Here is a 23,051-nt window from a genome sequence, read left to right as displayed (position 1 = left end):
GGAGACATTATATTTGGGCGGTTACATCTCTGCAGGCGTCATGCAGGCCAACTGGCCGACCGTGAGCTGGCCTCTGATTGGCTGCGGGCGGCGGCGAGCTCCTCCCTCCTGGCGCCGCTGAAAGACGGGAACTTAAAGCTGTGGGGCGGCGGCGCCCGGAGGCGGGGCCGAGGCGGCGCCCGGGGGCGGGGCCGAGCGAGCGTGTCATCTCGTTGCATAGCCCTCATCAAGGTCGACAGAGTCCCGCCGGCGACGGGTCAGACCGGAAGTGGCGAGGGGGCGGAGCCAAGGAAGCCCCTCCCCCTCGGAGTGGCGGCGAAAGGCGGCGCAGACGGGGCGGGGCCGTGGCGGGGGCGTGGCTGGCCCGGCGTGGCGCCGCTCCGCTCGGATCCGAACCGCAGGCCTCTCCTCCCCGGACCCCCCGCCGCCCCGCCCTCCGGTCCTGGCCTCCTATTGGTCGAGAGCCCGGGAACGGCGGCGGCGCCGGACGCCTTGAAACGTCCCAGAAATCGAGGCACTTGAGTTTCAGCCACATGCAGTTCGTTCTCCGCCCCCAGCCTCAAGCCCCGCCCCTCCTGCTAGGCCCCGCCCATTCTGATAGGCCCCGCCTCCCGCTGGCCGTGGCAGGAACAGGAGCGGTGTTCAGATTTCTGAGGTTCGTCTTGGCGGCAAGAACACACACACACACACACACACGCACACACACACACACACACAAGCACACACACACATACGCACACACAGATACAAGCACACACACACACCCAGACACACAGACACACCCACACCCACACACACACACACACACACACATGCGCACACACACACACGCACATGCGCACACTCTCTCACACACACACACACTCACACTCACACACACACACACACACACACACTGAAGGAGGCGGTTGGGGGCAGTGTGTGTGTGTGTGTGTGTGTGTGTGTGTGTGTGTTTGGGCTCCGTCAGGTGTTTGGCTTCTCCTGCAGGTCCTCCTGTGCAGGTTCAGTGCAGGTCCAGGGTTACAAAACGGTTCGTCTATAAAAAAAGGGAGAAAGACTCGATCCGGAAGGTTCCGGTTCCTCGGCGGGTTCCTCCGGGTTCTCCTGGACCGGGTTCTCCTGGGCCGGGTCAGCACCAGTCCCGGTCCTCCCTGAGACCCCCGGCCCCCCTCCCGCCCGGGTCGGCCCCGAGGGTGAAGTGGTAGCCGTTGGGCACGACCTCTGCGGCGGCGGCGGCGGTCGCCGAGGCTCCGCCCCCTGTGACGGCGTCCTGGAAGGGCGGGTCCTCCTGGCGGGGGGGCCCCGGGGGCCCCTGGGGCCGCTGGAGCAGGTTTGGGTCGGAGCCGATGCGGGTCACGGGGACCGGCCCGTCTGCGCGGCCCCCCCAGGAGCGCTCCAGCTCGGAAAGGCCACGGATGGAGCGGCTGCGGTGGCCCGTCATGGCGGGCGGCGGCGAGGAGCTCGCCGTCTTGTAGGCCACGGCGGGCCGCGGCGTCTGCGGCGTCTGCGGGAGCTGGCGGCGCCCGCGGCCCGGCGTGCACGAGCCCGAGGGGACGCCTTTGACCACGGAGACGGCGTACTGCGGGGACGAGAACCTGGATGAGCCTCGGAAGGGGGGCGGGCGGGGCCGCGTCCGCAGGCGGGCGGGCTCACCTGGACCGGGACCTCGGGACCGTCCCCCGGGGACGTGGACCGGCTCGGACCCGCCGACCTGGCGTGGACCCGCTCCCTGTTGCCGTGGCGATCGCAGGAGAAGAACCGCTGCTTCTCCCCGGCGGACGAGTGGTGCCTCCTCTCCAGAGGACGGCCCCGGTCCCGGTCCCGGTCCCGGTCCCGGTCTCTTGGTGGGTCCTCGGCCGGGGGGTCCGAGAGGGAACCTGGGGGAAAAGACCTCGGCTCAGACCCGCTCCTTCTGGACCGGAACCCTCTGCTCGCGGCAGAGGTCAACCTCCTGAGATCCTCCTGCCGAGGGGGCAGCGGTCCGTCCAATCAGGACACAGAGCGGGGGGGATGCTAAGCTAAGCTAAGCTAATCCTATGCTACGTAGCCTTTGAAGCACATTAAGTTACACGTCATTGAACACTTCTGGCCAAAAGGTCAACACACACGCACACACACACACACACACACACACACACACACACACACACACACACACACACACACACACACACACACACACAGAAGGTGGTCGAGATGGTCCTGGGTGACGTTCCAACCCGCTGATCTAATAGATGTTCTGATGATCCCATATTGAGTTTTCACCATAGTGTGTGTGTGTGCATATGCGTGTGCGCGCGCGTGTGTGTGTGTGTGTGTGTGTGTGTGTGTGTGTGTGTGTGTGTGTGTGTGTGTGTGTGTGTGTGTGTGTGTGTGTGCGCCCCATGGGAACATGTCATGGTTTCATTACCCCACCCCTGATACAAGAGTGGTGAGTCATGGGGGGCAGGAGATGAAGGTCCAGGTGGGGACCCTGGATCCATTCCAGCTCTGAGATTAAAACCCTGATGAGGGACAGGTCCTGGAGCTGGAGGGGGGCCAGGGGGTCTGGAGGTGAGGGGGAGTCAGAGGTCACCTGACATTCCTTTCTCTATCACAGAAGAAGACGGGCCTGGTCTTCTGCCGTCCCCCCATAAAGCCATTAATCCGTTGCGCTGTCGCTGCCTCATCTCCTCAATGGAGTCCAGCTGCTGCCCTCAGGAGGTGAAGCAGCACCTCCTGCTGGAAGGAGCCAGGAACCGCAGAGGCCAGAGGGGGGGGGAGGACCAGGAGGACGAGGACGACCAGGAGAAGGACGAGAGAATCCAGACCACGGAATCCCTATTAATTCCCCCTCCGGGAGGGGAAATGCTGGAGGTACCTTCATCTCCTGTCACCTACAGGAATCCTCCCTGATCTGGGGCAGGCTGGAACCACTGCAGCTCCTTGGCACCGCCTGCTCCACCTGCCCCACAAGCCCATTGCTTCCACTGTGTTCCAACTGCCCCACAAGCCCACCTGCCCCTTGATGCCACCCTGTTCCACCTGCCCCTTACTGTCAACGTGCTCCATGTACCCCACAGTACCACCCTGATTACCACCCTGCTCACGCTGCCCCTGGTTACCACCCTTCACCCCTGCCCCTGGTTACCACCCTGCTTGCCCTGCTCCTGGTTACTACCCTACTTGCCCTGCCCTTGGTTACCACCCTGCTCACGCTCCCCTGGTTACCACCCTGCTTGCCCTGCCCCTGGTAACCACCCTTTCCCTGGAAGTGAGTCTCACCGAAGGTGCTGGATGGCTGCACTCTGTCCAGGGATTTCTGCTTGCGGTCTTTGTCCTTGTCCCTGCGCCGGTGGCAGCGGTGGTGGTGGTGGTGGTGGTGGACCCGGTCCTGGCCCTGGACCTGACCGGGCCGCTCCAGATCGAACTCCCTCAGCCCGGCGTCCTGACAGCGGGACGGCGTCAGCGAAGACGCCGAGCGTCTGATGGGACTGAGGTCCACGATCGGCTGCAGAAGAAGTAGAACAAAGAGCTGAGGACAGAGAGGGGCGCAGCCGACGGCGGCCAGACCCAAACCACATGAACCGGATCACCACGGGACAGCACGGGACTGACACACTTAAAGGCCACCCTGGACATCAAGTCTGAGCCCTTCTTCTTCAGGCATGGGTGCGAGAAGAATCAAGACGGACCAACCCAGATACTCAGCTGGGCTGCAGGGAATGGGGGGGGGGGGGGGGGGGGGGGGGGGGGGGGGGGGCGATGGCGTCTGAGAACCAGAACCAGAACCAGAACCTCCTCGGTGTTAATTCTGTGTCTGTGAGGATGATGATGCCAGGAGTTGCCCGGTGACCTCCTGTCCTCAGACCTGCATTAAGTGATTCCTAGGATTTTAATCTGGACTCGGGACAAACCAGCCGGTCGGGTTGATGGTTGCAACCCGTGGCTCTGGTTCGGGTCGGAGCAGAAAAACCCTGCCGCGGTTTGAGCCCCCGACAGGAACCTCGAGGATGTCGTCACCTCTCGGCCTCAGAGGGCTGGATGTTCTCGCGCAGAAGATGGCTGTGGAGAGGACGAGGAACCCCAGCAGAGGTGGAGCAGGGCATGGACGGGGGCAGCCTGGACGTAGCCTCGGGGGCGGCGCCTGACATCTTCTCAACGTACAATGTACCCTTCTGACTTCTGAGTCAGAAGGGTTTGCTCTTCTGGGTTCCACGTCCATCACTCTGGAGAAACACCTGGTGCAGATGCTCCCCAAGAGCGAGGCTGTGGTTGCTAGCAATACACAGAGGAATTAGCATCTAGCGGGTGTAGCTTTCAGGGGCGGGTGGAGAAGGAAGCTGGAGCTACTCCCGGAGTCAAGGGAGGGGACAATGCTTCTCCGCACCTTCTGGACCTGGTATCTGCATCCTCGGGCAGCAGTTAATGCAGGTCCTGCTGTTGTCCGGTCTGGTTCTCCTTCATCATCTCCCACCCCTCCTCATACCTCCGTCCACAGGAAGCAGAGAAGTGAAGCTTCACCCAGGTCGCCCTGCATGCCGCCTCCGTCGCTCAGATTTGAAAAGCCAACAGCCAATCAGGCGTCGGGCCCGATGGCGGTCGCTGCGGCAGCAGGTTGCCAGAACCTGGGTGCTGCTTCTCCTTGTCCTTCCCCAGAACCGAGCCTGTGGCTCCACCTACACAACACCGTCACAACAACCAGGAGGCTCGTCAGACGGCCAGATGCACTTGATCTGGAGCGAAGCCTCAAAATCAGACCTGGACAGATGGATGGAGATCTGGAGATCTGGAGATCCATCTACTAGAGAAGGATCTCAAAAAAGGTGCAGCAGAAGGTGGACCCCCAGGTTCTGAGTTTGAGACTGAGCTTCACATCGAGTGACGTCAAGAAACTATTTGTTCAAAGCAGGAAAGCAGAGGAAGCCACTCTGCCTTGTGTCTCACACACACACACACACACACACACACACACACACACACACACACACACAGTGTCTCAAAGAACCACACACTTCACTGGTCACCCTGACAGTGCTGCTGCTGCACCCAGAAGCAGTGTGTGTTTGTTGTGTGTGTGTGTGTGCGTGCGTGTGTGTGTGTGTGCGTGTGTGTGTGTGTGTGTGTGTGTGTGTGTGTGTGAAGGAGTGAAGGCCAGCAGGAGGAGGAGAAGGTGGAGGTACAGCAGAAGGTACAGCAGGAGGTACAGCAGGAGGTACAGCAGGAGGTACAGCAGAAGGTACAGCAGGAGGTACAGCAGGAGGTACAGCAGGAGGTACATACTGCCAGGTGGGTCCCGGCGCCGTGGCGAAGGTGGCTCCGCTATTGGACGGCACACACAAGAGGAGGTGGTAGAAGGTTAGCATCAGAACCAGGAGGAGAAGCTCAGACAGAAGAGGAGCAGAGAATGGTAGGAGTCTAGCTAGGATCAGGACCGGAACCCAGAATCCAGGTTCAGGATCGGGACCTGATCCCGGAGTCCAGGACCATCAGGACCGGATAATGCTGATTTGACCTTCTGGTCCATGACCAGGAAGCCCTCCGGCAGAAGAGCCCCCGGGCCCGAGCAGGACTTGGGGAGAAGAAGAGGAGGAACTCGAGAACACATGGACAAGCAGATGAGGAGCGATGGAGGAGGAGGACCAGAGCCCGGCGGAGGATGAAGAGTCTACTCATCCTGGCCCCTAGCAGCAGCAGCAGCATCACCATCATCTCCATCTCCATCGTCATCATCATCACCACCAAAATCATTTTCATCATCATCGTCATCTTCATCACCACCATCTCCATCATCATCACCATAACCCTCTTCATCATGTGATGAGCTGCTTGTCCAGGACAGTCGGCAGAAAAAGGTCAGATGATGAGGAGGAGAAAGCAAAGAACATCACCGAGCAGGCCCGTGGACCTTCCACCTGCAAACATCTCCTGCAAAGATTCTCCAGGGTTTCGTCTGACCTCGACCTTCCCTCACGTTTGGGAGACAACCGTTGACGTTCCTGAAGGTCCAAAGCCAGAACCTCCACAGCCCGAGGTAGAACCTGGAGAATCTCTGCCTCAACAGCGGTTCCGTGTTCAAAAGCCTGATCATCCGTGACTTCTGGTGTCCACCTGCGCTGTTTGGATGGAGAGGAGGTCAGCTGACATCTTCATTTCCTGGATGTCAGACACCAGATGTCTGCAGCTCCACCTTCTAGAACCTTGGATTCAGGACGGCAGGCTGAGTCTTGGGTCACATGGCAGGAACCTGATTTTTGATGTACGCATCTCATCTCCGAGGTGACCACAGCGAGAAGCTGCTCCCATCCTGGAGACAGGAAGTGCAGCAGGAGAACCTCTCCTTCACTTGACGGTCAACTCTTTGACCTCAGCTGATTGAGAAGCTACACGGTCGAAGCTGTGGACCTTCTGGAGATGCTAGGCCCCCTGCTGACCCGGAGGCTACCAGATGGCCAATCATCTTGAAGCTCTAAATGTTAGAAGAAGGCCTGAGAGCTGGAGATGGATGAAGAACCCACTCCACCTTCACACTACTACATCCATGACTTCAAACCTCTTGTGAGGTCTGCTCCTGCTCGCCTCCGAAGGAGGACCAACCTCCTGCTTGCGTACGCTGACTCTACCTGGAGGACCAACGTCTGGACCTCAGGATCCAAGGTATCTGCAGCTCCACGCCTGAAGGACCAGCCAGCTACCAGACCTGCATGACTGAGGGTGAAGACGGGTGAGGCGGAGTTGGTCCCTTCACTGGCTCAAGTCCAAGACCCTGGTGCTCGCCTACCGGGCAGCGAATGGGACGCCCCGTCTTATCTTCAGGATATGGTCAAGCCACACGTCCCTACACGTCCCCTCAGATCTGCCACCTCTGGGCGACCGTCCATCCCAGCCAGCGAGAGGTGACTCTGAGTGACCCCATCACTCCGAGCCCCCGGCTGCCGATCCAACCGGTCTGGGCTCTTCTCGGTCTCGGCTCCTCAGTGGTGGAACAAACTCCAGGAAAAGCAGGGTCACTGCCCATCTTCAAGCTGAAAACATACCTCTCCACCAGGCACTACCCCACTAATCGCACTTCGACCCCCCCCAAAAAAAAACAAAAAAAAAAGGATGTATGTATGTATAAGGTCTTGATGACTATCTGGCAGAGCGGTGACTTCTGAAGAACAACTACTGGTACTTTGGATCTTCAGCTATTGAATTGCAATTTTCGTAAGTCGCTTTGGATAAAAGCATCTGCTAAATGAATGTAATGCAGTGAGGGTTGAGGGCTGGAGATGGAGATGGACACGGAGGTGGTCTTACGTAGTACTCTGTGTTCAGGCGTGGCAGGGAGGCGGCCCTGCTGTGACCCTCCAGGCCTGGAAACCCCTCGGTGTCTGAGAAGTTCTCCACCTGCTTCATCTCCACCAGCTCCTGGGAGGAGGAGACAGGAGAACCACATGGAGGGGACGAACTCCTTGAGGGTCAGCGGGAGCGGAGAAGGTTCTCACCTGAGGCCTGCAGGAGTACGGCACCTCCTCGGACTGGCCCCGCTGGAGCCTCCTCCGACCCGCGGGCCTCGGGGCCATCTGGGAAACATCTCCAGACTGGGAGTGTCTGATGACGTTCCTCTGGGCGAGTCTGGAACGGGAACAAGTTCTAACTGGAACCCTGGTGTTTACTAACTCACTGCATTCTTCAGGACCACATTCCAGGAACCTTCTCCAGGTGGACTCAGCAGAACCATCCATCACCGCCCACATCACCCGTCTGCGATAATATGAGTGTGTGTGTGTGTGTGTGTGTGTGTGTGTGTGTGTGTGTGTGTGTGGGTGTCAAGGATCAAGATGTGCCTCCACCTTGTAGAGCAGAGCAGCATCTTGTCCAGGAGGTGGCAGCAGGGTACCTGGAACCTGTGTCCAGATCTACTGGACCCGTTCTAACCTGATCCGACCCCCAGACACTGGTAGAACCTCCATCAATGGACACAACTCTGGAGGAGCATCTGGACCGGGATGCTAAGCTAACTGCTAAAGGCTAACGATGATGATCAGGTCCATCACGAGATGGACCTTCTCTGGTGTTCCAACAGAAGCATCTGATGTTCCCTCAGTTTCAGAGCGACAGATACTTTACACCGACTCATCCTGGGGGAACCGAAGAAGACGGGTTCCCCTGCAGAACCATGTTCTTGCTGGAGAATCGGGTTCCCCTGCAGAACCATGTTCTTGCTTCCCTATCGGGATGATGTTTGGTTCTCCACGTGTTGAAGACCCTCCCAGAACCTGGTGGATCTACTCACGTCCTGTCCCTGGAGGCGGGGCCGGCCGGGGGCGGGGCCGGGGGCGGGGCCTGAGGCGGGGGGTCAGGCTGGGGGCGGGGCGTCGGAGGCAAGGCGGGCTCCGCCTCCTGGATGTGGGTGAAGGGGAGGACCGGGCAGAACAGGGTGCCCAGCGTACTCTGAAGGACACGAGGACAGAAGGTCAGAAGGTTCTCCAGGTGTGCGAGGCCCTCCAGGACCTTCAGGGTACCTGAGGTCCACAAGGGTGCTGCTGCTGGAGCCTCTTGGCCCGGTTCTGCCTGTAGTAGTCAAAGATCATCAGAGCCGCATAGACCTTCCCCACCGTCAGCTCGTTGTCTGAGGAGGAGGTGGAGGTGGTGATGGAGGTGATGGAGATGGTGGTGGAGGATGAGGAGGTGGAGCAAGGGGAGATGGAAGTCGAGGAGATGGAGATGGAGATGGAGATGGAGGAAGAGGAGATGGAAATTCTTCATCAGCCCATTTCCTGTTAGGAAGGACGCTGAGGACATGCAGATGGACATGCAGATGCTTACATTTGTGAGGCGTCACCAGCAGGTCCAGGGTCTTCTGGGACAAGCTGGGCCAGACCCTGTTGATCTCCCTCTTCAGGTCCACGTCACACAGGTGCTGCGCCAGAACCCCTGAGGTCCCACAGACGGGAGGCTTAGAGAACCGTCCCACCTCAGAACCTCCAGAACCCGGGTTCTCCTCCTACCTGAGGCCAGCTTGATCTCCAGAGCCGTGCGGATCAGAGCCATCAGGGTGGAGGTGAAGTGGACCGTGTTGTCTTCTGCTATGGGCATGTTCATCTTCACCAGGCGCTGGGGGCGAGGAGGAGGTCAGCATGTGTGTGTGTGTGTGTGTGAGTGTGTCCATGCATGTCTTTATGTGTGCATGCGTGTGTGTGTGTGTGTGTGTGTGTGTGTTTGTGTATGTGAATGGGCATGTGCATGTGTGTCCATGCATGTGTTTATGTGTGCATGCGCGCGTGTGTGTAGGTGAGTGTGCGTGTGTCCGTCCGTGTGTACGTGATTGTTCATGATTGTGTTTGTGTGTGTGTGTGTGTGTGTGAGTGTGTGAGTGTGCATGTGCGCATGGATGCGCACCATGTATATGTGTGTGCATGGGTGTATGCGCATGTGTGTACTGTATGTGTGCATGCACGTACAGTGCGTGTGTGTGCATGTGTGTCCATGCGTGTGTTTATGTGTGCATGTGCGTGTGAGCAAGCGCGCGCACGTGGATGTGTGTGTGTGTGTGTGTGTGTCCATGCGTGTGTGTGTGTGTGTGTGTGTGTGTGTGTGTCCATGCGTGTGTGTGTGTGTGTGTGTGTGTCCATGTGTGTGTGTGTGTGCGTGTGTGTGCGTGTGTGTGTGTGTGTGTGTGTGTGTGTGTCCATGCGTGTGTGTGTGTATGTGTGTGTGTGTGTGTCCATGCGTGTGTGTGTGTGTGTGTGTGTCCATGTGTGTGTGTGCGTGTGTGTGCGTGTGTGTGTGTCTATGCGTGTGTGTGTGTGTGTGTGTGTGTGTCCATGCGTTTGTGTGTGTGTGTGTGTGTGTGTGTGTAGGGGATGTAGAGAAAGACCAAGCCAGGAACGATGGGCCCTGTGGTGCAGCTCGATCCAGAGGCCCTCTGGACCTGAACCTGAGGTGTTGCAGGAGATGAGGAGGATTGACTACCACCTCCTGCAGATCTTTTCCTGAGATGTTCAGGAAGGAGAACCCAAACAAAATCCAGACTCGGGTCCTTCATCCGATTGGGATCCTGGTCTGGAATCATAGATCAGATCCACCATCGAGGCCCCCCGAAGCCCCGGGACCTTCTCATAGCGGAACTGATCCGGTTTTAAGTTCTCCTGTGGGACAGAGTCCCTCCTGCCAATCACCGAGAAGGTCCGGTCAGAATCGACCGGCAGGAGATCCTGGAGAACCTCTGGATCCGAGCTGAGCCCCGATAGCGGAGCGGACGGAACCCGTAGAGCCACCAGAACCAGTGGATGAAGCAAAGCTCCTCCAGATGTTTCCACCAGGAGGACAAGCGTGTCATGAGGGTCAAGCCAGGAGAACATGGAGAGCAGAGACACGAGAGCAAAAGAGCAGGAGGCCACGGACACCTGGAGGTAACTCCACGTGCACACCAAGCAGAGGACATGTTCTGAAGACACAAACACATGGATGGATGATGGATGGACAACAGACAGAAGAAGAGATGATGGATGGACGGACAGATGGACGGCCCTCTCGTAGGCTGCAGCAGTGAAGGTCCAGAGGTTCGGACGCAGCAGAGAGCAGGACTGTGACGGGAGTTGGAGGAGGAGGAGAAGGAAGAGGAGGAGGAGGAGAAGGTTGTACCTTGTAGGCGACTCGTGGAGGACATTTCTTCCCCAGACCGAGGGGAGGCGACATGTCGCGGAGCATCTTGTACATGTCAGCGTACGTCATGCGACCACTTCCCAGGGGAAGGAGAGGAGGAGAAGGTGGAGGAGAGGAAGGTGGAGAAGGTGGAGTGACATCAGAGCAGAGGACAGAATGGGAGGGTCAGAAATCCCAGTTCATCAGATTTCCAGGAGGAAGCGAGGCGAGGGAGGAGGCGCGACTCCAGGTTGCGTTTAAGGAAAGTCCGAATTCACAAGTTGTCGGAGTGCTTCAAACTCACCCCGTGGAGAAGCAGCACTCCAACCTGTGCTGGAACTGGAGAGGCTTCTCAACATCTCATTACCGCCACGGAAAAGGACATCAATTTTGGGTGTGATCGGATGCAATTGGATGTGTTTGTTGAAGTGTCCCTGAGGTGGACTGGGTCGGACACTTCCTTAAACGCGCCCTCTTTTCCCACAAGGGGCAAGAAGGAACCTGAAGCTACCGCGCAGGAAACGAGGCACGGGGCGCCCCCTGGTGGTCAGACACGGGAACAGCACCGCCCTGGTTTCTGGTTAGTGGGGGGGAGTCTTTCTCTGACGGGGAACCACACACTCAGGTTCTGAAACCATCTCGGTCCTCCTGGGAGCAGAAGGGCCAGATGGGGGGGGGGCAAACCTTGTATGCCACCCTGTTGGGGCACTTCTTGCCCAGACCCAGGGGGGGCGAGATAAAGCGCAGGAGTTTGTACATGTCCTGGTAGCAGATCCTCCCGCTGAAAGACACCAGACAGCAGGGGAGGGTTAGGAGATCACGCCTCGCATCTGAGGAGCTTCCAATCCTTCAACTCAACAGTAACGGATCAGACCTCCAAAGACCCGACGGCAACTCTCATCAAATCAATGTGTCACTAGGTGTAATAGAGTAGAGATGATAGTGTAAAAAAGGAAAAAGAAAGTCTAATAAAGTAGAGACAGAGTGACACCGTCATAGTAAAGTACTAATAAGGGCATGATAGTGTAATAAAGTAAAAAGAAAGTGTAATAAAGCAGTTATAATGTAGTGATAAAGTAGTAATAAAGTAGGAATACAGTAAGAAATGTAGTAATATTAACAAGGGTTAATATTTGCTACTTTGATTTGAATAAACTCTACGACAGTCCGATCACTGCTTGGATCACATCCCTCAGACGCCGAGGTCCTGACGGAGGAGCTGCAAAGACCAGGTAAGATGTTAGTGAGATGTTTGAGGAGCAAACGGGGTTTTTCTCCAGACATCTGGAAAACAGATGCCCTCTGGCTCAGGGTGGTTAGAAACGGGTTACTAGCTAGTTACTGCTGTCAAATAACGTGGTAATGTGTCTGTTAAGATGACTCTACTGCTGGGCGTGACACCTGGAACCTGGAGGTTCTCAACTCTGACTGGTCATTAGATGTAAGGCTGCCCCTGATGGCAGGAGAGGGGCTAAAACAACCAGGGTTCTCTGCAGAAGAACCTGGACAGAAGACATCAGAGACTACTTCACTTCACAGTAGAAGTGCCAAGAGTACTCTGGAATGAGAGTATCTCTGAGTATTTAGAACCAGTGCGGTCCTTCTTGGAGGACAAGGGGACCTCAGTGACGTTCTGGTGAAGATGAAGATGGAGAAATATTTTGTCTTTAAGGACAAAATTCAGGTGAACCCGTAGTCGGAGAAGAACGCATGAAGGTCCTCATGTAAGGACACTGCACATCACGAGTAGCTTCAAACCGACCAGGACCACAGTTCCTTTGGAGAACCCGGGGTTCTGGGCCCGGACCTACCAGGCAGCCGGGTCGTACTCCGCCCACACACGGATGAACTCGTCCAGGTGGTGCGGGCCCAGGATGGAGGCGTCCCGGGTCAGGTACTCGAAGTTGTCCATGATGACGGCCACGAACAGGTTCAGCATCTGGGAAGAGGAGCAGAAACGGGTTGTCTTCCATGAAGCGCCCACAGCTTCGCACCTCGGCCGGGTTCCGCTCGTCCACTGACCAGGAAGGAGCAGAGGAAGATGAAGGAGACGAAGTAGAAGTAGGCAAAGTCGCTGCCGCACTCCATCCCCGAGCTCCCGGAGAGCTGGTCGCAGGATCGGTTCCCCAGGCAGGCCAGCATGATCTCGTGCCACGCTTCGCCCGTGGCGCTCCTGAGGACACCAACAGCACGGAGGTACCGTTACTGCTCCATCACCTGAAGGCACTCCTCCGGCTCCTGGACCAGCAGCACCGACCTGAAGAGGAGGGTCAGGGCCTGGAAGAAGGTCTGGAAGTTGTTGTGCTGGTTGATGGCGGTGTCGTCCCTCAGCTCGATGTTACCAAACACCTGCAGGAGAACCGGGCGAGAACGGGGTCTCCGCTGTCAGGGGGACCGACCGGGATTTGAAACCAGACCGTGGATTCTGCAGAGCACCGTGAACATCTCGTCCTGGAGGTCCCGGTCTACTCTCACACGACAGCAGTGTTCTAGACACCAGCATGAGTCCTAAGTCCAGATTTTGGATTCGGTTGTGAAGGTTCTGGTCTGCAGCGCTGGAGCTGAGCAGGACCCGGAGGTCCGTCAGACCTCTCGTTGCCAGACTCACTGCTGTGGCCTGAGATCATCTGACCACCGGGTGGCAGCAACCTCTGTGGAACCACCTGAGGCCCCGAATCACTGCCGTGACGACGTGAAGAGGAGGGCAAGCTTCATCTCCTCGTTGAAGGAACGCAGGGATGGAGAGAACCGAAGAGAACCGACTCCGGTCCTCGAGCAGCTCCAACAGGTGGAACACCAGCCTCTATCATCTTCAGGGAGCAATATTATCATGATGTTTTCGCTCTGATCTAACGTTCCACAGATGGAGAACCTGAATTTGGCTGTGAATGTTCTCCAATCGTATCATTTCTCTAGTTTTATTTCAGTCTAAAGTCCCGTCTGATGGACGTCGAGTTCTGCTCGGTTCCCCTGGGTTCCCCAGGGTTCTGCTGCTGCTGCTGCTGCTGCTGCTGTGGAACTGCAGGACAAACTGCTTTGTCGGCTGCAGTCACACAGCAGAACACTCCAGCTGTCAGCCGGATCTCCAGAGAACGTTCCTCAGAAGTAAGGTTTGATGAGGAGAACGGCGGAGCCTTGCGGTTCTCTGGTAGATCTCCGGAGAACGTTCCTCGGAGAAAGCCGAGGTTTGAATCCTGCTTTCACCTCTTAGACCTTCCGAACCTGAGCTCACGCCTGGTGCCTCCTGCAGCAGAACATCTCCCAGCTCCACCGCGGGAAAGGTTCTGGTTCTGAGGAGAACCAGGTCGGGTCTGCTGGTCCTACCTGCATCCCGATGATGGCGTAGATGAAGAACAGCATGGCGATGAGGAGGCAGACGTATGGCAGGGCCTGAAAACACACACACACACACACACACACACACACACACAAACACACCTCCGTGAGCTCGCTGCCATCGTCACCAGACATGGAGCCCCACAGGAGTCCATCTCTGCAGAGCACCCAAAGAACCCGGAGAACCCGGAGAACCCGGAGAACCCGGAGAACCCCACCCACATCCCAAAGCTATTTCTAAGTGCCTGAGGACAAGGAGGCCTACAGGGCTGGAATGGACCTTCAGCTCCCGTCCATTTCCACCAGGCTAGAAGCACCAAGAGATGGTGTGCCATGTGACTGAGTGTACTGAGTGTGTGTGTGTGTGTGTGTGTGTGTGTGTGTGTGTGTGTGTGTGTACCTTGAAGGACTGGACGAAGGTCCACAGCAGGATGCGGATGGTGTATCCCTGCCGCAGCAGCTTGATGAGCCGGGCCGCCCTGAAGAGCCGCAGGAAGCTCAGGTTGATCATCTTGTCCTAAAGGTCACACGGGACAGAAGGTCAACCAGAGGAAGGTCACAGGACAGGAGGTGAAGCTGAAGGCCCTCAAACCATCACAACATCCTTCATTCATTTCTGATCTGAACCCCTCATCCTGCACTGGGGTGTTGGAGCCTGCAGCTGCAGGGATTTACCGTGGATCCATCATGGGGACACTCATGGAGACATTCAACCAGCCACCTTCTCATTCAGACCTACAGACAATCTAGAGTCTCCAATGAACCTGCTGACAGGAAGGAGACGGAGAACCTGGCGAGATCCAGGGGAGGAGAACATGGAGAAGACACACAGAGAGAGCTCATTTGGAGCTTTCTTCAATCATGATCCTGCTCCCTCAGAAGGTTCTCTAGGGGATCCTAGTCTCTGACAATGTTCTTGGTGTGGTGAAGAAGGTCAGCTCAATGTCTTCTGATGTCAGTGTGACTTAAAAGGGAATGAAGGAGATAAAGGACAAACCAGAGCGCAAACGAGGCGAAGCTACTTACCGTCTGGATGCGACAGAGCGAAGGAGCGAAGGAGCGAAGGAACGAAGGAACGAAGGAACGAAGGAGCCGGCACAGAGACAGCAGGAGGTGGAGCAGCGAACGAGACAGAAGCAGAGGAGAAGCAAGAAACAGAAGAGACAGAAGACCAATAATCACAGGAGCAGAAAGTGTCTGCAGCACAGAAGGTTCATGTGAGCAGCTTCAGGCTTCGGTCTGCCGTTCCCCAACGTTCCTCCCTTTACAGGCCCTCGTCAGTCTTTGCTTGTGAGCCTCAGACCTGAGGGCCGAGGAGGGGCAGCACAGCACCGACGCGTCTACAGGAGCTCAACGCCAAAGCAAACGAAGAAACGAAGGTTCTCTAGAACGTTCTACCGCAAAGGGAATGCTGATTACAGCACCGGATCAGCGAGGTTCCTTTTCCAATGTTCTGAGCAGTTGGCCAATTCACCGTCTCCATCTCTAACGCAGCATGGACTCCTTACGCAAGGGATGGAACCGGCATCCCATCACGCAACCTGGCGATGTTCGCCCGCAGCGCCCGGCGGTCCTACCTTAATCTCGGTCACCAGGATGTCCGTGATGCTTCCAAGCACCGTCACAAAGTCAAAGACGTTCCAGGCGGCCTTCAGGTAGTTCTGAGGACATGGACAGGAAGCCCTGAGTCCACACTGACCTCAGACAGGAGTGACTCAGAGGACCTCTGAAGGCTTCAGAAGACCTCAGAGGACCCAAGGCTCCCCCAGAGACCTCCCAGGACCTCTGAAAACCTCAGAGGACCTTCGAAGAACTCTAAATGCCTCATCAGACCTCAGCACATGTAACCAAGTCATGTCTGTAGAACGTAGAACAGCTGCTCACCAGGGGCCCGAAGGCGATGATCTTGAGGATGCACTCCAGAGTGAATAGCGCAGTGAAAACGATGTTCAGGTACTTCAGCATGGACTCGTACAGTTCAGGGGCCCCGTAGAACTGAAAGGAGAGTCCCTTGAGCATACCGCTTCTGGAGGAACCTTTGAGAAACATCCAAGGTTCTCACATCAGCAAGCCTGGATAGGAGCAGGAACCACTGACCTTCATCATGAGCACAACGGTGTTGAGGGCGATCAGGGTCATGATGGCGTACTCAAACGGGGGCGAGACCACGAACTTCCACATCTTGTACTGGAAGGACCCCTTGTTCTCCGGCATGTACCTGGTCAGTGGCCGGGCGTTGATGGCGAAGTCGATACAAGCCCTCTGGTGGAGAAGACAACAAGGAGAGGTTTGATTTCCTGGTGGGGGGACCTCAAACAAACCTAAGGGTGGAGGTTCTTTCATCAGGAGAGGACTGAGAAGAAGATGCAAGTCAGTGAGACAAATGTTCTTCACCCAGCAAACAATAGAACTTATGTTGTTTAGAACCTTCTGGGAAGGTTTTTGGTGGACAGTCCACATTGACGTTTCTTCTCTCTAGGAAGACAGATCAAACCGTTTGGAGATGCAAGGAGAGAGAATGTGACCAATGGCCTCCGACCCCGTCCGTCCCGGAGTGAGCTCCTGCACCCAGCTCAGGTCTCCACGGTTTTGGGTTCTCACCTCGTTCTTCTCCAGGCTGCACTCTGACATGGCCTTGTCTCCCTGCTCCTGGAAGGTGATGATGATGAGAGCCACAAAGATGTTGACGAAGAAGAAGGGAAAGACCACAAAGTAGACCACGTAGAAGATGGACGTCTCCATGCGGTAGCCTGGACTCGGACCCTTGTCCTCGTAGGTGGCGTCCACAGAGTGCTTCAGGACCCTGGGGGGCAGGGATGGTTCTCCTCAGTATGTGTGTGTGTGTGTGTGTGTGTGTGTGTGTGTGTGTGTGTGTGTGTTCTTCAGGACTCACAGAGGCCAACCCTCCCCGGTGGAGACGGTAAAGAGTGTCAGAAAGGCCCAGAGAACATTGTCGTAGTGGAACTCGTACTTCTTCCACTCCCGGGGTTTGGCCTCCACGTTGTCTTTGTCGTAGTCCAGGAACTGACCCCTGAATGGACACACACACACACACACACACACACACACACATACACACACACATACACACACACACACACACACACACACAAAATGCATTACTGTGTGCTCCGTCCAATCAGAGCAAAGGTCCTCCAGCCGCCAGGAGGACATACCTGCAGTCCTTCTCCAGCCCCTTGGACTCGTCGGTGCAGTAGAAGAACTTGCCCTTGAAGAGCTGCACAGCAATGACGGCGAAGATGAACATGAAGAGGATGTAGACGATGAGGATGTTGAGGACATTCTTCAGGGAGTTGACCACGCAGTCAAAGACGGCCTGGAGACATCAGAGGACACATGGGTCAGGGGACGGTTCTCCAGACGGTTCTCCAGACGGTTCTCCACTTTAACCTCCCGATACATAAACTTTACTCCCTGCTTGTCAAAGGTCTCTCTGATGTGTCCGACCTCCTCTGAATATCGAGCAGGTTTTGCTGAACGTCCTGGAATGAAGACGGAGGGTTCCTTCTGCTCATACAGACCCCGAGTCAGAAGGTCGGAGGTTCTGTTCCCGGCCCAGAACCAAAGACTACAATGTCCTTGGGTCTCCTGCCTCGCCCTCCTCCCTCCCTCCCTTCCCCTAGAAGTACTTCAGCAGAAGATGTACCGCCCAGTCCCTTCCCTGGAGAACACAGGAAGGGTTAGATCTTTCATCTGGAGCCTCGGATGAAAGATCTATATCTCATCCAGCCATTTTTCCCCGATGTATCACTCCACACCTCCCCCACGTCCACCTCCACCCCCGTAAACCTCAGAGCGAGCGCTCCGCTGACAGATGGGATGGCGGTACCTTCAGCTTGGGCAGACGCTTAATGGTCTTAAGAGGCCGCAGAACCCGGAGAACCCTCAGGGACTTAATGGTGTTGATGTCCTTGCCTTTGGTTCCTCTGTGCAGACGGAGAGCAGAGTGAATAAACGACAGGACGCACGGAGTAAGAGTTACTACAGCTGCTCGCAGTACTCGGGGTACACGGTACGAGGTACACGGAGAAATATTTGTTAGTAGAAAACATGCACATGAGGAGAACACGTTGTTCTCCAGGAGCGCTGAACTCCAGGAGGAGCTACGTCGGCTCCTCCTGGTGGTGAGAGGAGGTCCTGCCGTGGCAGGACACTCCTAGCATCCAAACGCATTTCCTGCCATGATTTTCAAGATAAACATCACGTTAGCTCGCCGCTGCTAGCAGGAGCAGGACCAGGCTTCACCACCTCGTGACGAGAAGGTTCCAGGGGAACCGGGATTCAGCCGGCAGGCTCCTGGAGAACAACACGGAACCCGCAGATGTTCCACAAGGCCCGAGGAACCAGTGCAAAGAAGCAGCTCCTGGGGAGGAGGACTCTTCTTTGGAGGAACCGCAGCTGCCAGTCATGTTCTGGTGGCCCTTCACAAATGTGTGTGTGTGTGTGTGTGTGTGTGTGTGTGTGTGTGTGTGTGTGTGTGTGTGTGTGTGTCTCAGGCTAATATCATGCAACTGAACCATCACTCGCCCCGACAGTGATCTTGGCCAAGGACAGTCAGTCACATGTCCAGACCATGTGGCTGCAAGCGTGTGTGTGTGTGTGTGTGTGTGTGTGTGTGTGTATGTGTGTGTGTGTGTGTGTGTATGTGGGGGGAGCAGCTCGGGCTTTCAGGAACCTAGATTCACAAACCCATCCTGTTGCTGTGGTTACACAGTAAAGAGGCTCAAATGAAAGGGGATCTACATCCATGGGATTTTCCACCAGAGATGGAGATAGATGTTCATGTGTCCACTCATCTGGATGACGTCCCTCAGTGGTCCGTTTAGTGCAGAACCACACATCTGGAGGGGGGGGAGCAGTAGTAGTAGTAGTAGTAGTAGTAGTAGTACTAGTACACACTGGTGCAGGGTGGTGCAGTACTTGTACTTGTAGATCATGCAGCCTCATGCTCTGAAGACCCGGTGCAACCACATGCAGCAAGTCCGGATCCTGACCCTCTGTGTGTGTGTGTGTGTGTTTGTGTGTGTGTGTGTGTGTGTGTGTGTGTGTGTGTGTGTCTGTGTGTGTGTGTGTCTGTGTGTGTGTGTCACTGGACCAGTCAGCAGCTGCTGGAAGGGAAGAAGAAGCTCTTCCTGTTTTCTCTGTCAGGTTTGGACCCCATGATGGCTTTGGGCCTGATACTGGTTCATCAATACTATCAGTCCATCATTGACATCAGGCTGCTTTGAAGACCCTGGACCTCCAGAACCCTGGTCTCAGGTCTTCCTGCTCCTGCAGTGCCCAGGTTCTTCCTGCGGGGGCCAGCAGGGAGAAGATGGACAAATCTGACGGTGAGGAGCTAGATGGAGTGAAGACCTGCAGCTGCTGACTGTCAGATCTTTGCCTCTTGGCTTCAGTCTGATGGAGGTGAAGGTGTGTGTGTGTGTGTGTGTGTGTGTGTGTTTGTGTGTGTGTGTGGGGGGGGGGGGTGGCAGCAACATCACTGTGGGTTCTCAGGTGGAACCATCCAGAACATGGAGCCCCCACACCTGCAGGTTCTCATGAATGCATGCTAGTCTCCTGGAAGCTACAACAATATTGTCTTCTCATCCTGATGTCCCAATATTGAGCCTGGAGTTAATCTTCTACAGGGGTCAATGGGGGGTTTGAGCAGAAAGAGGGTCAGTTCCCACCTGGCCACGCTTTGCTGGGACCTGACGAGAAGAAGCAACGATAAGCAGACAAAGACACACCTTCCGTTAGAAGGACACCATCAGCACATGGAAGGGTGGAGGTGGAGGGTGGAGCCAGAAGGACACGGGTCACAGGGGGCATGACTACTCCAAACAAGGAGATGAGCAAGATGCTGAAGATGGGAGACAACAAGAACCTGCCTGGACCTCAGACTAGTTCTCCTGAGAGGAGACCAGAACCTGCCATAACCTCAGACTAGACTTCTCCCGGGAGGGGACGGGACCAGATCCGGGTCCTGTTCTTCTCCGGGGCTTCTCTGACCCAGAGAACGTCATGGGCGTCTTCATCTTCACGAACCAATGAGCTCACAGACAAACCGGCTTCTGCTGATCTGCAAGCCGGCGGCTGAAGTCCAGCTGCTCCAGAAATATCTGCTCAACCACGTCACCTTCTGCAAGCAGGAGGTCCCGCCCATCCAAGGACAGAGGGACCTCCTCCCTTCAACGCCAGCAGACCTTCTTCTGAGTGAACCTGGAGATTGTCCTGCTAAAGGACTGGACGCGTCTGATCATGGAGAAGAACGGAGTGAATACACAACACGAGGACGGGGGGTAAGATGGACAGAGGAGGTGGGCGTGAAGACGGAGGAGGAGAAGAAGGAAGAGGATGAAGAGGACGAGGAGGAGGAGGAGGCGTGCAGATGTTACCCCATCAGGCTCCTGGAAGCATCGCAGCCAAACAGAGAGAAGTGAGAAGACAAAGACAATCAGCAAGCTGGAGGACAGAGAAGATAGTGGACAGAGAAGATGGTGGACAGAAAGGATAGAGGTCAGAGAAGATGGAGGACAGAGAAGATAGAGGACAGAGAAGATGGAGGACAGAGAAGATGGAGGACAGAGAAGATAGAGGACAGAGAAGATGGAGGACAGAGAAGATAGTGGACAGAGAAGATGGAGGACAGAGAAGCTGCAGGAGCAGGAGAGTTCAGATACAGGAAGCAGAACATAGAAATCCAGAGCTGGAGGCGACGGTGAGCAGATCTTCATCAGTGAGTCATGTGGTGCAGAAGAACCGTGGATTCAAGGGAAGGTGAGACCTTCCGGTCCTCCTTCATCCACCTGTCACTGAGCACTGGAGGAACCACAGCGTGATGGACATGTGAAAGCAGAAGATCAGGCTTACGAGCAGGCGAAGGCCACCAGAGCGCCGCTGACCACGATGAAGTCCAGGATGTTCCACAGGTCGCGGAAGTAAGAACCGGGATGGAGGAGCAGCCCGAGGTCGATCATCTGGACAGAGAGGAGGACGGAGCTGCTCAGCGGAGGAGGAACCGGACGAGGAACCCACCTGCGCCAGCATACCGGCCAACCCTCCTGAGGAACGCTGGACCGGAACCTGAGGAGCATTCGGACGCTCACCTTGATCACCATCTCAAAGGTGAAGACCCCGGTGAAGACGTAGTCCAGATACTTGAGAACCTGCAGACAAACGGCAGCGGACGGTTCTGGAGAAGGTCCTGCCTGGAGCCCCAGAAGACCTTCTGCACGGAGGACGTTCAAAACATCTGACATCCTGAACAACGTGTGGAATGAAGCCTTCATAACTTGAACCGTTAAATGAAGCAATCAATATATTTATAGATCCGGTTTGTCAAAAGATCAAAGTCCTGCGTCTGAGATCAAAGACACCGCTAACCCCCTTTGATCCCGGGAACAACCTCGATCCCTGTGATCTCAATGAGATGAAAGGGAATCCATCAACATCAAAGATATGATTGTATAAACAAACAATAGTTACAATAATGACCCCAAAAGGTTTATTATATGTTTGTCGCCAGCTTCTCTCTCTCTCTATATATATATATACATATATATTTACATATATATATGTGTGTGTGTGTGTGTGTGTGTGTGTAAAATGTACATATGCATATATTTACAATGTATGTATATATGTATGCATTTTCAACATACCTATGTTTGTATGATGTATAAATGTATATGTGCCCAGATTGTAAATGTACAGAAGCACTGAACATGTGTATGTATGATCTATAATCTACATACATGTTTAGCCTATATATGTATATTTATAAAGTAGACATGCATGTGTGTAGATGTGTGCACGAGCTATAAATGTATAGATGTGTATTCATGTGCATGTATGATATATTAATAATCAGTAATAACAGTATAATAGTGTGTCTTACTGTGTGTGTGTGTGTGTGTGTGTGTGTGTGTGTGTGTCCTCACGTTGTTGCGCGGTGCGTTGGCCTGCACGGGGTCTTCAGCCGCCAGGGCGATGCTGCTCATGGTGATCACCATCAGGATGCACATCTCAAAGTAGCGCAGGTTCACCACGTAGTGACACAGGCGACGCACGCTGACACACACACACACACACACACACACACACACAGGTGTGACTCGTCCGCTGAGATGGGGAAGATGGTTGGAGGTGTGAGGTTCTCCTGGCTCTCCTGGACTCACGGGTTGCTCTGGCTGAAGATGAACATGGAGCTGTAGGGGAGGATCTGCCTCGGGCCGCTGGCCGCCTCCTCCTCCACCTCCTCCTCCTCGTCCAGGACCTTCTTCTCCTCGTCGCGCTCCACGCTGTTCACTGGAGGGAAACACATGGGGTTGATCTCCAATCATCAGGAGGCGACGCTCCGATGATGTCGTTTGGAGGCGACGCCTCCGACGGATCTTCGGGATCCGAGAAGGTCGGGGCGAAGCTTCGTTCCCTCGATTCCTCCCAAACCAGGGTTCTCGGAGCAGGAAGCCGAGGAGGTCCTCCTGCTTCTCCTCCATGTTCCCCCTGCTTCTGAGCGTGAGGTTCCTGCTCACACCTGCAAACCCTCTGAGGAGAAGAGGAGGTTCTCACTGGAGATGATGGTGGTGTCTGCAGGCGGCGCCGTGACGGTGACGGGGATGTGGACGGCGTTGTTGCTGTTGAGCGCCGCCATGCCGGCCCTGGAGGAGTTCCTCAGGTTGTCGGCGTCCTCCTGCTTCTCCGCCAGGCTGAGGCTGTTCCTGCAGTTCTGCCCGTGTGAGGGGGCGGAGCCTCCGTGTGAGGGGGCGGAGCCTCCGTCCTCGCCGTCAGACCGCATGTCCCTGCGGGGGAAATAACAAGCCGAGTGACGCCGCCGCCGCCACGCCGACGTTCTCCGGACGCCGTGCGGACGTTCCTCACCCGCAGCCGTCGGTTCCGTTCCCGTTCCTGCCGCCGTCCTCGGACGGCGCTCTGACGGGCCGCCGGCCCCGCCCCCTCCCCCCGTTGGCCAGCGGGCCGTCCCCCGTCCTGCCGGCCCGCCGATGGCGTCGGTGTCCCGGCTCCTCGGGTTCCTCCTCAGGAGAACCCGGCGGGCGGCGGCGGCGCGGGCCTTCGTCACGGCCGTGCTCCCCCCTCCCCTC

General features: G+C 56.0%; 1 protein-coding gene across 1 annotated transcript; it reads right to left on the bottom strand.

The window, feature by feature from the left end:
* LOC147220570 (voltage-dependent N-type calcium channel subunit alpha-1B-like) lies at positions 1-23,051 on the bottom strand. The gene is made up of 29 exons (XM_086171059.1): positions 22,831-23,051; positions 22,522-22,751; positions 22,128-22,257; positions 21,891-22,020; positions 21,057-21,116; positions 20,821-20,927; positions 17,795-17,891; positions 17,121-17,281; positions 16,838-16,975; positions 16,546-16,747; positions 16,042-16,206; positions 15,829-15,939; positions 15,522-15,605; positions 14,345-14,461; positions 13,933-13,998; positions 12,866-12,957; positions 12,631-12,781; positions 12,420-12,547; positions 11,293-11,389; positions 8,973-9,078; positions 8,791-8,898; positions 8,487-8,593; positions 8,258-8,415; positions 7,467-7,596; positions 7,279-7,389; positions 5,263-5,301; positions 3,265-3,490; positions 1,654-1,877; positions 1-1,579 (listed from the first exon to the last, which is right to left on the bottom strand). Exons 2-29 carry the CDS (start codon positions 22,745-22,747, stop codon positions 1,130-1,132), a joined length of 3,921 nt encoding a protein of 1,306 aa, XP_086027185.1. The 5' UTR covers positions 22,748-22,751; positions 22,831-23,051; the 3' UTR covers positions 1-1,129.

Source organism: Fistularia commersonii, chromosome 23 (genome assembly GCF_037954325.1).
Source record: "Fistularia commersonii isolate RoL2024-O1a breed Wild chromosome 23, RoL_Fcom_v1.0, whole genome shotgun sequence".
NCBI classification, from domain to species: domain Eukaryota; kingdom Metazoa; phylum Chordata; class Actinopteri; order Syngnathiformes; family Fistulariidae; genus Fistularia; species Fistularia commersonii.
The sequence above is the reverse complement of the archived record's forward strand: the minus strand, read 5'-3'. Positions and strand labels throughout refer to the sequence as shown.

What these genes read in the sequence shown, in the direction of transcription:
- LOC147220570 (XM_086171059.1), bottom strand. Translation starts at nt 22,747, where the DNA reads ATGCGGTCTGACGGCGAGGACGGAGGCTCCGCCCCCTCACACGGAGGC. An exon ending in CCAACAGGGTGGCATACAAG is followed by an intron (nt 9,079 to 11,292) that starts GTTTGCCCCCCC and finishes CCTCGCCCCCAG; the next exon opens with CGCCTGGTGAAGATGAACAT. An exon ending in CCCGCCTCCAGGGACAGGAC is followed by an intron (nt 7,597 to 8,257) that starts GTGAGTAGATCC and finishes TTCCCGTTCCAG; the next exon opens with ACTCGCCCAGAGGAACGTCA.